This window comes from Emys orbicularis, chromosome 2, assembly GCF_028017835.1.
Source record: "Emys orbicularis isolate rEmyOrb1 chromosome 2, rEmyOrb1.hap1, whole genome shotgun sequence".
Classification (NCBI taxonomy): domain Eukaryota; kingdom Metazoa; phylum Chordata; order Testudines; family Emydidae; genus Emys; species Emys orbicularis.
The window spans coordinates 251,841,981-251,856,946 of NC_088684.1; the positions used below are offsets into that span (position 1 = coordinate 251,841,981).

General features: G+C 42.9%; 1 protein-coding gene across 1 annotated transcript in view; it reads left to right on the plus strand.

The window, feature by feature from the left end:
• The first annotated feature begins 1,162 nt into the window (after nt 1-1,162).
• Nucleotides 1,163-14,966, plus strand: part of CALCR (calcitonin receptor) — a 161,675-nt gene continuing 147,871 nt past the window's right edge. Inside the window, exon 1 of the mRNA XM_065398458.1 lies at nt 1,163-1,193. Coding sequence (XP_065254530.1) covers nt 1,163-1,193 — 31 coding nt within the window. The remainder of the gene's footprint in view (nt 1,194-14,966) is intronic.

Below are 14,966 nucleotides of genomic sequence, written 5' to 3' on the forward strand. Positions count from 1 at the left end.
TTACCTTATCAGAATGGAACAGTTTGATTTTTGTTTTGTTTTGACATTTTATGTTTATTATATTTTTGTTACAATTAATATAATATAAAGTTGAATTCAGAACAACGTTTAAAAAAAATTCATTGAATGAGACACTTCAAAATTTTCACTTTTCATTCCAATCCCAAATGAAATTTTATCTAGCAATGTCAGTATTTCCCTTGGAATGGAAATTCTGGTTCAATAACTCTAGCTGTTGGCTGGAGAGTCTCACCACCATTTTTCTTTTCTAGTAAAAATGTATTGTTGATACAAGCTTTTAGGGCTAGATTCCAATTGGATTTTTTGTCTGGCTGCTGTTAGATTCTCCTTTTTCTTTTGTTGTGGCTCTGTGTATCTGAATGTGATTATGGATGAGAATTTCCATAGATGACCTATGCTTGAATCATTCCTATACCCCTATATGTCATTTGGGTAACTGCTAATTCTAGCTGACTAATCAAAAACAGGTTCCTACTCATTGTTTGCTAGATATGTTAGTCACAATTATGTTATAGGTGGAATCAACCATGTTCAGCTGAAATTGCTCTCAGCTTCACATCCTTCACTTATCACACTTTTTAGAGATCTACATTTCAAAGTTAAAATGCAAAATCTGTCCAAAAGATTGTATCTGAAAAAATCTTTTGTTTTTGTGAGATTAAAATTTTGAAACTACTATACAGAGAACAGTTACAAAAACCAATACAGAACTACTGTCTTTGTTACAAAGTGAAAATGACATTGTTGACAAGCAATCAGACTGCACCATGTTGAGAGTTTTAAGGACACTGCACACAATCTTCCCCCTAAATTAAGTAGACAAAATAAAATTGACTGCCAATGTCTCCATTTTTTCTAGCTGTGTTGTTCAAGGCAGTTCGTTATCTGTTTCAGTTAAACGTTAACAAGTTAAACTTGTTAACCATGATTTCCATTTCCTATATGTTTCTTAGCTATACAGATTTCCATAAGCAACTAGTACTGATCACCTGCCCTCTGAAAATCAGGTCCCTTTAAGGTTGGTACCCACAAACTGAGGGCTTGTCTTCACTACCCGCCTGGATCGGCGGGTAGAAATCGATCTCTCGGGGATCGAATTATCGCGTCTCGTCGGGACGTGACAATCGATCCCCGAATCGACATGTACGAATCCCCGTACTCCACCAGCGCAGGTAGGAGTAAGTGCTGTTGACGGGGGAGCCACGGCGGTCGATTTTCCGCCGTCCTCACAGCGGGGTAAGTCGGCTCGGATACGTCGAATTCAGCTATGCTATTCGTGTAGCTGAATTTGCGTATCTTAAATCGATCCCCCCCTAGTGTAGACCTCGCCTTAGGCACTCAAAATCGCTAGTCACTTTTGAAAAATTTTGGCCAATGGTTTCATTCATCCTTGTGGAAGATTGGTATTTGGACTTCTTCTGGCTTTCAGGGCTCTACCAAGGGAAGGCAGCTTTAATTTATAACTCGGGTTCTAAAGGAGCCATGCTGGTGGAGATTGCCATGGGAAGGGCTGAGTCAGTCACCAGAGTTGTTGCCATTGTCAACTCTGGGAGTCAATTGCTCTTGACACATTTCACTCCTGCTTGACCTCATTGACTTTCTTTGCTCCTGGTTCCCTGATGAAGTGGGTGGCTTGTTCTAATGTGACCCTGGGGGTGGCATTTCTACCACAGGAGTGTGTTGGAACATAGGGATTGCATAAAGCCCCATATATAGCATGTCCGCTCCAGAACTGCAAGCCCCTGCATTTCCAAAAGATGTGGTTTCCTGATGAAAGTAAACATGTTCCTGAGTGAAATGACCTTTCATCTGTAGTCAACATTTTCTTCTTTGGTTGATAAATCCTGGTAGCCATGCCAACAGAAGTCAATCTCTGAGTTTTCTTCTTGGTATTAAAGAAAAAAGAGCAAATCAATTTTAACTTTGAGACTTCAAAAGTGTCAAATGTGTCATTTTGCTTATACCACTTCTTCAGGCAGTCAGGTCAGCCGGATTCCTTTTGATTCACAAACTCCATATAGCACTTAGGGCTGGCGATCATAATGTACCAGTCTAAAACAAGTTTTAAAAGACTTTGATTCTCAGGTTACCTTGAAAGGCATTAAACCTTTTTGGGGTGCTAAGGAACAGGACTCTTATTTTTCTTTATATAAATATACTTGGAAACACTGAAACTGCAGTTTCAAAATGTTGGTCTTCCTTCTAGGGCAGCACACTTTACAAAAAGCATGTAACAAGCCTTCTGTCTGCTCTCTCCACAGAGCGTGACCATTGGTCTAGGTCTCTGAAAAAAGGGAATATTTTGGGACCTGTCCTGGTTTTGCAAACCTCTGAAGACTGATGACAGGCTGCATATGTGTATTTCAACAAAGTCTGTCCCATGTTGACACTCTGCCCTCTCCATCCCAGAACTTCCTCCTGCCCCCAACACAAGTATGAGTCCTGGAAACAACGCTCCCCGAATGCTGAGTGAAATCAACAACATGGTAGGCTGAGGGGACTTGTTTGGCGCCCAATTTTCTCACCCTCCCCACCCCATGCTCACATAGATTATTCCCTGTGGTCCTCCACTTGTGAATGGTGTCATGGGTGTCTTTCACTTTCAGGATCTGATTACTCCATTTCCAATGTTACAGTGTTTTGCAAAGCATGTGAAAGGAATTCAACATTAGCCAGACCTGTTTTACTTGCTTCTGTCTCCCCTCCGCCTTGGATTCCCACCAACTTGGACAAACCCTGCTCCAGTTGAAGTCAATCAGAATTTTTTCATTGACATCAGTGAGAGTCAATACCTATGTTCTTTAATGTTATTTTTCTCCCGAAGTCATCAGATTAGAATTTGTCCATTCTTTTTCCAGTTGCTAATGCTCTGTTATGGTAGAATAGTGTAGCGTGCATGACCACTGTGTCAATATGCAGTTTTTCTCTCAGCCCCCTGCAGTTTTAAGCACATGTTTTTAAACTTCTTATCCATTACAACCATTGGACCTTGAATCAAATCAGACTTTTAAGAGGATCAACATTAGAAGTCTAGTTAGAAAAAATTAGCTTCCTTCCTCATTTGAGCTTTTCCAAAATCCTCTAGTAATGGAGACCTTTCATTTTCAGTTTACATTCCTTTGTATAAATATTTGCAAATTTCAGCCCATCATATAGGCCTCTGTGCACAATAGTATAAATATCCTGCCAACACAAGGCAGTGTCAGTAGACAATCTCCCACTCTTGGAGCTATCCTGGCAACAGGTAGCATTTGACAGATACCATCTCTAATCTCAGCATTAGAGAAAACTCCTCTTATACCTCACTAACCCTCAAGCTAACATTTGGCTAAGATAGTACACTTCATAATGTATGGAAGGTCACTATATTCTGGCTATGGTAGACTGACAGAGTGAATTTGAACATAATTGGCCTTTTCTGTAGGGGCTAATTAGCTCATTTTAACCAAACCTCACATCTTAATATGACAAAACTTTGGGAATTTCAAAATCTGGATTAAGATCCAGATGTGAATTTTGTGTCTTGAGCCCATTTCTATTTTAGCACAATTACAGGTGTAACTATTTCTCAGACATTCTGCTTTTCTTTTCAGAGAAATATGTCAAATTCTTAGACATAAACTAAATAAAGGGCTTACGTGTGGTATGATTGTTTATTTAATCAGAGAGTGAAGATAACCTGTCACAATTTGGGCGTCAAATTGTGACCTTTTATTCAGGTCCCTGGTTCTAGGTTTATGTAAATAATTTTCTTTATTGTGCTCATTTAGTTAACTTCCACAAATGCTTTCAGTCAAGCAGAAAACACTTGGCAGTAGGAATGTCAAAAAGTGCTATGTTCTGTTCATATTACCCACATGAACAAAGCGGTAGTTTGTTACTTCAGTATGAATCCACAAAGGGTTAGATTAAAGCGGTAGTGTAAAGTACTTCTGTACAGCAGCTGAGAACTCCTACTGACATAAAACTGTGGAAAATAAAAATAATTGTCACCAGTGTACTTTCAAGGAAGTCTTTAAGGATCAATAAAAGGCTTATTCTGAAGATGTTATTGCTGCCAGATCTAAATAACAGTTCAGTTTGACCTACTGTGCAATAGAAAGAAATATCTCACAGGGATTCAAGGCTTCTGACAGAGATGTGGGGCTTTCACAGAGATCCATATGGAAATCTTACTGTTAGCCACTCTGTTCATACAGGTTAAGTATCAACAGACATAACCAATGTAAAAGTTAGTTGACAAAAATTAGAATAATGTAGCTGAGTTAAGAATAAACATGTTAAATATTGATTAAATGTATGTGAGTCCCATTACAGTAGTAGGAAAACTGAAAAGAAATATCAGTTGAACAGAACCTGAGAATTGATAAATGTGTATTCTGAATTTGTTTCTAAATAAAGTCATCTGTAATTTCCTCTAGGTATCCAGTAATAGCTGCTTACACCTCTTCTGTTTCATACGTGAGGAATGGTCCCAGGAAAAACATGATGGGAATATAAAGTTAGCCCAACATAATGTTGAGTTTAAGAATATACAATAATTGCCTGATTCTGCACACCTTTATTTCTGTCAATAGTCCCATTAAATTTGGCTTGCATTGGTCCTAAGTCAGGAGAACATTAAACATCATGCCTAAGTCTGTCTCCATTGATTTCAGTGAGGCTTAAGTGCATGCTTAAATTTAAATGCAGATTTAAGGGCTTTGCTGAATAGGGACCATTAATAAGGATTTACAGGATCAGGCTCTATATCAAATCTCCTAATGTCCTGGTCTTAATTATTAGTTACATTGAGTCACAAAATCATACTCATTCTTAGGGTTGTGTCAGAGGTCTCAATGTGTCTCTCTCTCTTCTCCCCCCCCCCTCCCTCCCCCCCCCCCCCCGCTCATTAGTCAGTGAATTACTGTGCATCATCAGAACAATGGAAGAATTTCAAACTCCTCTTTTGTATGTCAGGTTGGTTTGGCTAGTGGAGGTATGTGGAATAGTTTTCAAAATCTACTTTCACTCTGCCCAATGGTCAAAGGTTAATCAATATGGGGCTAGATTTATACATGTGTTACTGATGCACAGTGCCACACTTTGAATGACACTCTCCTCTCCTGAGGATAAATGAATTAGCATCCTGCCTGATTCAAACAGACTGTGATACAGTTTTGTGTGCATAAATACTATTCTCAAAAGGGATACTCTCACAGGGCCTAAACCAAAACCACTGAAGCCAATTGCTGGCTCTCAACTGCCTTAATTGGATGAGGACCATACACGTTGCTATGATGAATCATTAAACAGAGAATATAGCCTAATCATGTCCCTAAAAAAGCAAATATGTAGGGACAGATTTAAGATTTTTTTTTTTTTTTTGGAAGTGCATCTCATTCCCAGTCTCCTTTGTCCCAGCAACTTAAAATGACTCCTTTTAAATAAAAAGGAGCTCTGAGAGATAAGTGAAGCCCAGCCACTTTCGCTGGGGCTGGACATAGCTGTCATTTGAAACATGTTTTCAGTGGACAATTATCTAGATGAGAATGGGACCTGAGGACCTACTGGGTCTGATCTGCTGGATGTTTATTCCCTCCTAGTTATTTCATAATTTAATCCATCCTTGCCCACAATGAAAGCTTCCTCACTTTTTCCATGCGTCCTTTCAGGGCTGTGTGACAGGGGACTACTATAAAATAAAGGTGCCTACATTAAACTAAACTCACTACCCTAAAAGTTGTTGGTGCCTTTCCTTGCCTTTTCCTAAATATAGCAGAAAACTCTTAGTGTATGGTTGTGATGCTTCAGTGTTATAGAGGTCTTCAGGCCACTTTCCCTGTTTGGCTCCTCAAAAAGGAGTGGTTATTTTAGTCATGAAGAGCATTATTTTTTGTCTATATTTTTGACTGTCTTCGTGTTAAAATCTCTGGCTGTGTGAGCTGTGGTATGAGGAACTATATTAGATTTTCTTGTGGTTTAGAATGAGATATATGGGAGCAAAATCATTATTTTTACAAGATGCCAAGCCAATGTTTCTGGTGTGCTGGACGATTTCCTGTAGAAAATGTCCACAATCAACTTGGTGTCTTAAGTGTCAAACCTACTAACATCTATTCAAAGTGGCAGGCCTCTATCCATGCAACGCTTGATCATCCAACTGCATGGTGTGTCCATTTCTGTGAGGGTTTCAGAACAGCAAATTAAATAACCAAGAAGTAGAGGATGATTTTTGTGAGAGAGGAGCAGACCTGCTCTGGCCAAGCTCTGCTCAGCATATGTCACAAGAAGAGAAGGAAAAGGTGGCTTCAACATTTGTCCACTCCCCAAATCATGGGATCAGCTAGTGGCCATTTTCCCTAAGAACTGCTCTAAAGTTATACCAACCTCAACAGTCACCTAGGGACTGCTCCACCAGCCTGAGATCAAGGTGTCTTGGGATAGAATGGAGGCAAAGCCAGTGCACTCTTGACACCAGAGGGCCCATGAAAAGGTGGTGCTGAGCCAACTACAGTGTTCATCTGCCAGCCAGTGATTCCACTTGGACACAGAATGGCAGACTTCCAGATATTTTGCACTGCGTGAGCAGCTTGAAGCAGAAAGATTGGGAAAGTGGGGAGTAGTGGGAGGGGAAGAGATGGTCCCTGGTGTCCTTAAATTTCAGCTGAGACTGTAAAATGTGTACTGATGGGTGATTGGGTAATGGACTAAAATGCCCATTTTAGCAGACTATCCTCCCTGCTGGGGATCTGTTGGGGCCAATAGGGATGAGGCATGGAAGCTGTGGACATCCCTACTTGAAGCATCTGGAGAAATCTCAATTCTGATTCCGACACAGATAAGCCAAAATTATCCGTTGTTTATCTGTCATCCACCCCATAGATATCATGGAGTTAATATCCATTGTAAAGGTGTTACATGGCTCAAATCTCAGATAAAATCATCTAAACAAGAACACAAAGCACTTGGTATTTTATCAAATCCAGGGGTAACAGGAAACAATTTATACCCCTGGTGGGTCATGAAACTTCTCCCAGCAGGTGGGAAGTGAAAGTTGCACAGATGAAAAGTGCACACATGAAACTTACCAGCTACAAGCTTTAAAACTCAGTGAAGAAGTAAAATAATTCAGAGTATCTGAGTATTTGTACTGCTGGTGAATTAAAGTTAAAAGGTAATAAACTGATGTATAAAAGGATTCGTATTTTCCATTCTGGCCTAATATATTGTACACCCCTCCACAGCTCCCAATGAAGTTATGGGAATTATGTGTGCATATGGTAGCTAGGGGAAGAATAACAGATAAACATAAATAAAATAAAATAAAAATAAACAGATGCCAGACTTGTAAGAGATCTCAGTCTAAAAATGTCATTGTCCAGTATACTCCAGTAATTGAGATCCTAAAGTCTATCTATAGTATTGGGACTAAATTCTAGGTTAAGTTACCTGTAACATGGAGTAGGGGAGGAGTGGTGATCTTGTGGTGAAGGTGCTAGCTAGAGTCTCAGCAGATCAGGGTTCAATTCTCTGTTGTGCTGCAGGTTTCCTAAGTGATCTGTGAAAAGTCACTTATGGCCTGACACAAAGCCCATGGAACTCAATGGAAAGACTCTCTTTGATTTTAGTGGGTTTTGGAGTAGGGCCTTAATTTCTCTGTGCTTTAGTTTGTCACCTGTAAAATGTGGATAATACTACTTACTTTGTTTATTTAGATTATAAACTCTTCTCACCAGGGACTGCCTTTCACTATGTGTAAGTACTGCACCTAGTACAATACTGTGTAAAACAAATCATAATAGTGGTAAATTTGGGCATTCAGCTGTACAAGGCAGGTACAGTCAGAAAGCCTCAGGAATATGAAAGAAGAAGCAAAATAAGCATTCCTCCTTCCATCTGTTGCAGAAAGGTAAATCTCCCTCTGGGAACTAGCAGTATACAGGGTTGATCAGGCCCACATCTAACTGATCACACCTTTTTGGTGTCCTTGAGTGGTGGTAAGTGTACCGGCAGCAGCCCAATTAGATACTATTTCACCTGACGCCTGTACAGATGCATCGATGGGTGAAGAGGTTCCTTGTCCTCTTCTCTCCTCCCTCCTTCCCCACCAATGGGCGCACTTGTGTATGTAAATATAACCTTTGCTGTCTTCACTGTATGAATTGAAATAATATATGCTTAACATTGTCTTTGCAAGTTGTTTAGTTAAAATTCTACAATGGAGAAATATCTTCACAAGACAGGTTATTTAGGATTGACATTATAACTCCATTTCGAATGCGTTGGGCTAACCATCCTTCATGCAATTCCACTGACGTCAACAGAATAATATCAATAATTATCCTTGGCTGCTTATAAGAGAGTGGTGACTGGTCTCTTTGTGTACAAAGGGCAATCATGACTAAAGCTGTTCATTAAATTCTGTTCAGACAAATCTGAGTTTCACTTTGAATTTTGAGCTTCATTCAAAACTGAAAGTGAAATTCAGCCAAACCATCAAATTTTGCAAAACCACATAGTTTCATGACCTTGATTTTTGTCAAATCTCAGGGCCACATTGCTCAGAATGAAGCCATAGTTGGAAGTTAAAGCAGGTTCACTGAAATGTTCTTTTACCTGTTGACAAACTTGGTCTTAATTTTTGTTTCATTATGTATCTTTTGTACAACGCAGTTTTTAGCAATTAGAAAAACACCAAAGCACCAAAACATGAGACACTATTCTTTCAGTTGACCTTAGAACTATGAATTGCTTCTAAAAGGCAATGGTGAAGAAGTAACAGAAATATAGATTTTAAAAGTAAAAAATGGTGCTCATTGTTTTGTACTTGAGTTGAATACTACATTTCCAGGTAGCTCAACTAACAAGAATGGTGCATGTGTGGTGATAAACACGAACAGTTTTGAACCTACAATTGTCACTATGATAGACAACAAATTCATACAAACATTTTCAAAGAGAGGTCATTTGCATGGACAATCACTGATGAGCATAAATAATAATATCTGGACATCTTTGTGTGTTTGTAGGAGCAAGTAATACCTGTGCTCATAAATTGGGTAGCTAGATGTAAAAATTCTCTCACTTTGAAACAATTGGATTCAAAAGGAGATTTCAAATTTTCTGGAATTATTTTTAAAAGTCAATTGTACTTACTGGTAAACTGTCAGTGGCATTCAGACTTGTAGTCTGTGCAACAGTTTGCAGAGAGTGGAATCTTTCTTGTCATATATCTGTTTCATGTCCTGATATGATGCTTGGAAGCATATTACAAACCAATTTTAACTAGTTTTTGCTGTATTCAGTTATCACTTGCCACAGGCCACCCAGCAATAATTGCCACAGTTAATGTGCTTCAGAAATCATTGTTAAACTAAGCATCATCTTTGATAGACCTTCCAAAATCAAAATATGCCCAAAAGGATTGTTTTCTTTAAATTCCCATTTCTTTCTCATTTGGGAATGGAAGACAACACTATAAACGTTTCTGTCTTCCTCAGGCTTGTAGCAACATTGCAGAGATCCCCTCTTTGCGCTTTCTTAGGCCTGGTCTACACTACGACTTTAATTCGGATTTAGCTGCCTTAATTCGAATTAACGCTTGACCCGTCCACACAACGAAGCCATTTAATTCGAATTAAAGGGCCCTTTAATTCGATTTCTGTACTCCTCCTCGACGAGAGGAGTAGCGTCAAAATCGGTATTGTTAATCCGAATTAAGGTTAGTGTGGCCGCAATTCGATGTTATTGGCCTCCAGGAGCTATCCCACAGTGCACCATTGTGACCGCTCTGGCCAGCAATCTGAACTCGCATGCACTGGCCAGGTGGACAGGAAAAGCCCCGGGAACATTTGAATTTCATTTCCTGTTTGCACAGCGTGGAGAGCACAGGTGACCACAGAGAGCTCATCAGCACAGGTAACCATGCAGGCTGATAATCGAAAAAGAGCACCAGCATGGACCGTACAGGAGGTACTGGATTTGATCTCTATATGGGGAGAGGATTCAGTGCTAGCAGAACTGCGTTCGAAAAGACGAAATGCCAAAACTTATGAAAAAATTTCCAAGGGCATGATGGAGAGAGGCCACAATAGGGACACAGATCAGTGCCGCGTGAAAGTCAAGGAGCTCAGACAAGCCTATCAAAAAGCAAAGGAGGCAAACGGTCGCTCCGGGTCAGAGCCGCGGACATGCCGCTTCTACGCTGAGCTAAATGCATTTCTAGGGGGGGCCGCCACCACTACCCCACCTCTGACTGTGGATTCCGAGCTGGGGATAATCTCATCAGGTACACCTGATGATTCCGTGGAAGGGGAAGAGGAGGAGGAGGAGGACGAGCTGGCAGAGAGCACCCAGCTCTCCATTCTCCCCAACAGCCAGGATCTGTTTCTCACCCTGACTGAAGTACCCTCCCAAGCCTCCCAAGCCAGCACCCAAGACCATGACCCCATGGAAGGGACCTCAGGTGAGTTTACCTTTTAAAATATAAAACATGGTTTAAAAGCAAGCATTTTTAATGATTAATTTGCCCTGAGCACTTGGGATGCATTCGCAGCCAGTACAGCTACTGGAAAAGTCTGTTAACATGTCTGGGGATGGAGCGGAAATCCTCCAGGGACATCTCCATGAAGCTCTCCTGGAGGTACTCCAAAAGCCTTGCCACAAGGTTTCTGGGCAGTGCAGTCTTATTCCGTCCTCCATGGTAGGACACTTGACCACGCCATGCTAGTAGCAAGTAATCTGGTATCATTGCCTGACAGAGCCTGGCAGCGTATGGTCCCGGTGTTTGCTGGCATTCAAGCAACATCCGTTCTTTATCTTGCTGTGTAATCCTCAGGAGAGTGATATCGCTTAGGGTAACCTGGTTGAAATAAGGGAATTTAATTAAGGGGACAGAGGTGGCCGTTCCTACTGGGCTGTTTGCCTGTGGCTGAAAAGAAATCCTTCCCTGCATTTAGCCAAGTGCAAAGGGGGGGGGGAGGATTGGCACAGAGCTTTTCGCGTTTTGCTAGCAGGGATCTTCCCTGATACCAGCCACGCGGTGGGGGGAGGGAGAAAGCACTCATCCCAGAGAATTCATGGCGGGTGGGGGGGGGGTGTTAGTTTGGTTCCTGCAGGGATCTTCCCTGATACCAGCCACGCGGTGGGGGGAGGGAGAAAGCACTCATCCCAGAGAATTCATGGCGGGTGGGGGGGGGGTGTTAGTTTGGTTCCTGCAGGGATCTTCCCTGATACCAGCCACACGGTGGGGGGAGGGAGAAAGCACTCATCCCAGAGAATTGGATGGGGGGGGGGTGTTAACCTTCAGCAGCAGAAAACAAGCTAACAGGAAAACTGCAGCACAACGGGCTTTGCTTGGTATGTGGGAAAGCAGGGCGCAGAAGCCTAAAGACAGTGGCTTACCATGGCAGCATGCAAGGTGAATTCTGTTGCCCGGACCTGCGTCTGTGATCTCTAGCAGCAAAGCCACAGGCACTCAATATTAAGAGGCAAAATGTGACCTTGCACAGAAATCACATGTGCTATGTAATGTGAATAGTATACACCGTGAAAGAGTATAAGCATTGTTCTGAAAAATGTATCTTTTAAAAAAATTCTCTCCTTTTTTCACTCCCTCCAGCAGGTGCAAATGTTTCAAGCCTCCCTCCTCCTTCCCGAAGGCTATCCCAGATAAGGCGTCGTAAAAAAAAGACGAGAGAAGAGATGTTTGCCGAAATCATGCAATCCACCAGGAATGAAAGAGCTCATCTGAATGAGTGGAAGGAGACGGTTTGCAAGTATAGGAAAGAAGCCAGTGACCGTGAGGACAGGAGGGACCAACGTGAGGACATGAGGGACCAACGTGAGGACAGAAGGGACCAACGTGAGGAGAGGAGAGACGCTCGAGATGAGAGGTGGCGGCAGGAAGATCAGAGGAGTCGGGAAGCAACGCTGGGGCTGCTGCGTGAGCAAACAGACATGCTCCGGCGTCTGGTGGAGCTTCAGGAACGGCTGCTGGAGAACAGAGTGCCGCTACAGCCCCTGTATAACCCCCCTACCTCCTCACCATGTTCCATAGCCTCCTCACCCAGACGTGTAAGAACACGTGGGGGGAGGCTCCGTACACCCTCCCATTCCACCCCAGTGGACAGCCCAAGCAAAAGGCTGCCATTTTTTTAACCTTTTTTTACTGGGCTTTTCCTTCCCACAGATCCTCCTCCCAAACCCCACTCAGGTTCTGTGCCGCTACAGCCCCTGTATAACCCCCCTACCTCCTCACCATGTTCCATAGCCTCCTCACCCAGACGTTTAAGAACACGGGGGGGGGGAGGCTCCAAACACCCTCCCATTCCACCCCAGTGGACAGCCCAAGCAAAAGGCTGCCATTTTCTTAACCTTTTTTTACTGGGCTTTTCCTTCCCGCTGATCCTCCTCCCAAACCCCACTCAGGTTCTCTCCCTCTTTTTATAATCAATTAATAAAGAATAAATGATTTTTAAACAATGGTGACTTTATTTCCTTTGAAAGCAAGCTGGGGGAAGGGGGAGGGTGGGTTCCTTACAGAGAATGAGTCAATAAAGGGGGCGGGTTTTCAGGAAGGATAAACAAACATAAATTTCACACTGTAGCCTGGCCAGTCATGAAACTGGTTTTCAAAGCTTCCCTAATGCGCAGCGCTTCATCGTGTGCTCTTCTAATCGCCCTGGTGTCTGGCTGCGAGTAATCAGCAGCCAGGCGATTTGCCTCAGCCTCCCACCCTGCCATAAAGGTCTCCCCCTTGCTCTCACAGAGATTGTGAAGCACACAGCAAGCAGTAATAACAATGGGGATATTGGTTTGGCTGAGGTCTGAGCGAGTCAATAAGGATCGCCAGCGACCTTTTAAACGGCCAAATGCACATTCTACCACCATTCTGCACTTGCTCAGCCTGTAGTTGAACAACTCCTGACTCCTGTCCAGGCTGCCTGTGTATGGCTTCATGAGCCATGGCATTAAGGGGTAGGCTGGGTCCCCAAGAATAACAATTGGCATTTCAACATCCCCCACGGTTATTTTCTGGTCCGGAAAGTAAGTCCCTTGCTGCAGCCGTTTAAACAGATTGGTGTTCCTGAAGACGCGAGCGTCATGAACCCTTCCCGGCCAGCCCACATGGATGTTGGTGAAACGTCCCTTGTGATCCACAAGTGCTTGCAGCACCATTGAGAAGTACCCCTTGCGGTTTATGTACTGGGTACCCTGGTGCTCCGGTGCCAAGATAGGAATATGGGTTCCATCTATTGCCCCACCACAGTTAGGGAATCCCATTGCAGCAAAGCCATCCACTATGACCTGCACATTTCCCAGAGTCACTACCTTTCGTAGCAGCACCTCCGTGATTGCTTTGGCTACTTGCATCACAGCAGCCCCCACAGTAGATTTGCCCACTCCAAATTGATTCCCGACTGACCGGTAGCTGTCTGGCGTTGCAAGCTTCCACAGGGCTATCGCCACTCGCTTCTCAACTGTGAGGGCTGCTCTCATCTTGGTATTCTGGCGCTTCAGGGCAGGGGAAAGCAAGTCACAAAGTTCCATGAAAGTGCCCTTACGCATGCGAAAGTTTCTCAGCCACTGGGAATCGTCCCACACCTGCAACACTATGCGGTCCCACCAGTCTGTGCTTGTTTCCCGGGCCCAGAATCGGCGTTCCAAGCCTATAACCTGGCCCATTAACATCATAATCTCCAAAGCACCGGGGCCCGCGGTCTCAGAGAATTCTGTGTCCGTGTCCATGTCCTCATCACGCTGGTCGCTGCGCTGCAATCGCCGCCTCCTCCTCCTCGCCTCTTTTTTCTGGTCCTGTGTAAGCATAAACTCCACGAGAAAGCGCGAGGTGTTTATAATGTTCAAGACTGCGTTCTGGAGCACAACGGGATCCATGCTTGCTGCGGAATGGAGTCTGCAGAGTTCACTCAGGAAAAAAGGCGCGAAATGGTTGTCTGCCGTTGCTTTCAGGGAGGGAAGGGGAGGCTGTACCCAGAACTACCTGCGACAATGTTTTTTGCCCCATCATGCACTGGGGTCTCAACCCAGAATTCCAAGGGGGGTGGAGACTGCGGGAACTATGGGATAGCTATGTAAAAGCTACCCACAATGCAACGCTCTGGAAATCGATGCTACTATGGTAGCTTGGACGCACACCACCGAATTAATGGTGCCTAGTGTGGCCGAATACATTCGAATTTATAAAATCGGTTTCCTAAATTCGAATTATATAAATTCGGATTAATCCTGTAGTGTAGACATACCCTTAGCTTCAATGTCTTCCACCATTCCAGCTCTGTGTTTTAGGTAGTAGTATAGATATATTTTGCAAAGCTACTGAGAGCTCAATCAACTGATCCTCTTTTGAGATTTTGCCTAAATGTATAATTCTTCATGAAGACAATGCTTTCCTTTTCATAGCTGGGATATGAAAATTTACCCTTTTAATTTGTTTATGTCTACATTTTGATCATTGCTTTGCTTTCCTAAAGTAGGGGGAGGGCAGCATAACTATTCCAGACAGCCCAGAAGCTTGACTCAACTCAACACCCATCAAAGCGGTGACCTATTTTTTCAACAGAACATTTAATTTAACATACTGCAGCCTCTAGCTTTTGCAAGCCTTCACAGGCAGCACTGTAGATGCAGAGACAATGTAGATACTATAGTTTGTTTAGAGGGGCTGTGAAACTGTTCATCTCCATACCATATTACCAAGATGGACAATGAAAAACTGTAAAGAGATGTTAAAGGTGATTCATACTTACAATGGCTAGGCAGGTCCTCAGCTGAGATGGCTAAGCTTGTTTCCCTGTTTGTTCATTTACCTGTTCTACTCTATTTGTCAGTTTCATCCACTTTTGTCTTGGTATAATTCTAGATTGTGAACTCATGGGGACAGGGAAGTACCTAGCAAAATGGGTCCTTGATCCTAGACTGGGACCCCCAGGGCACAATGGGTA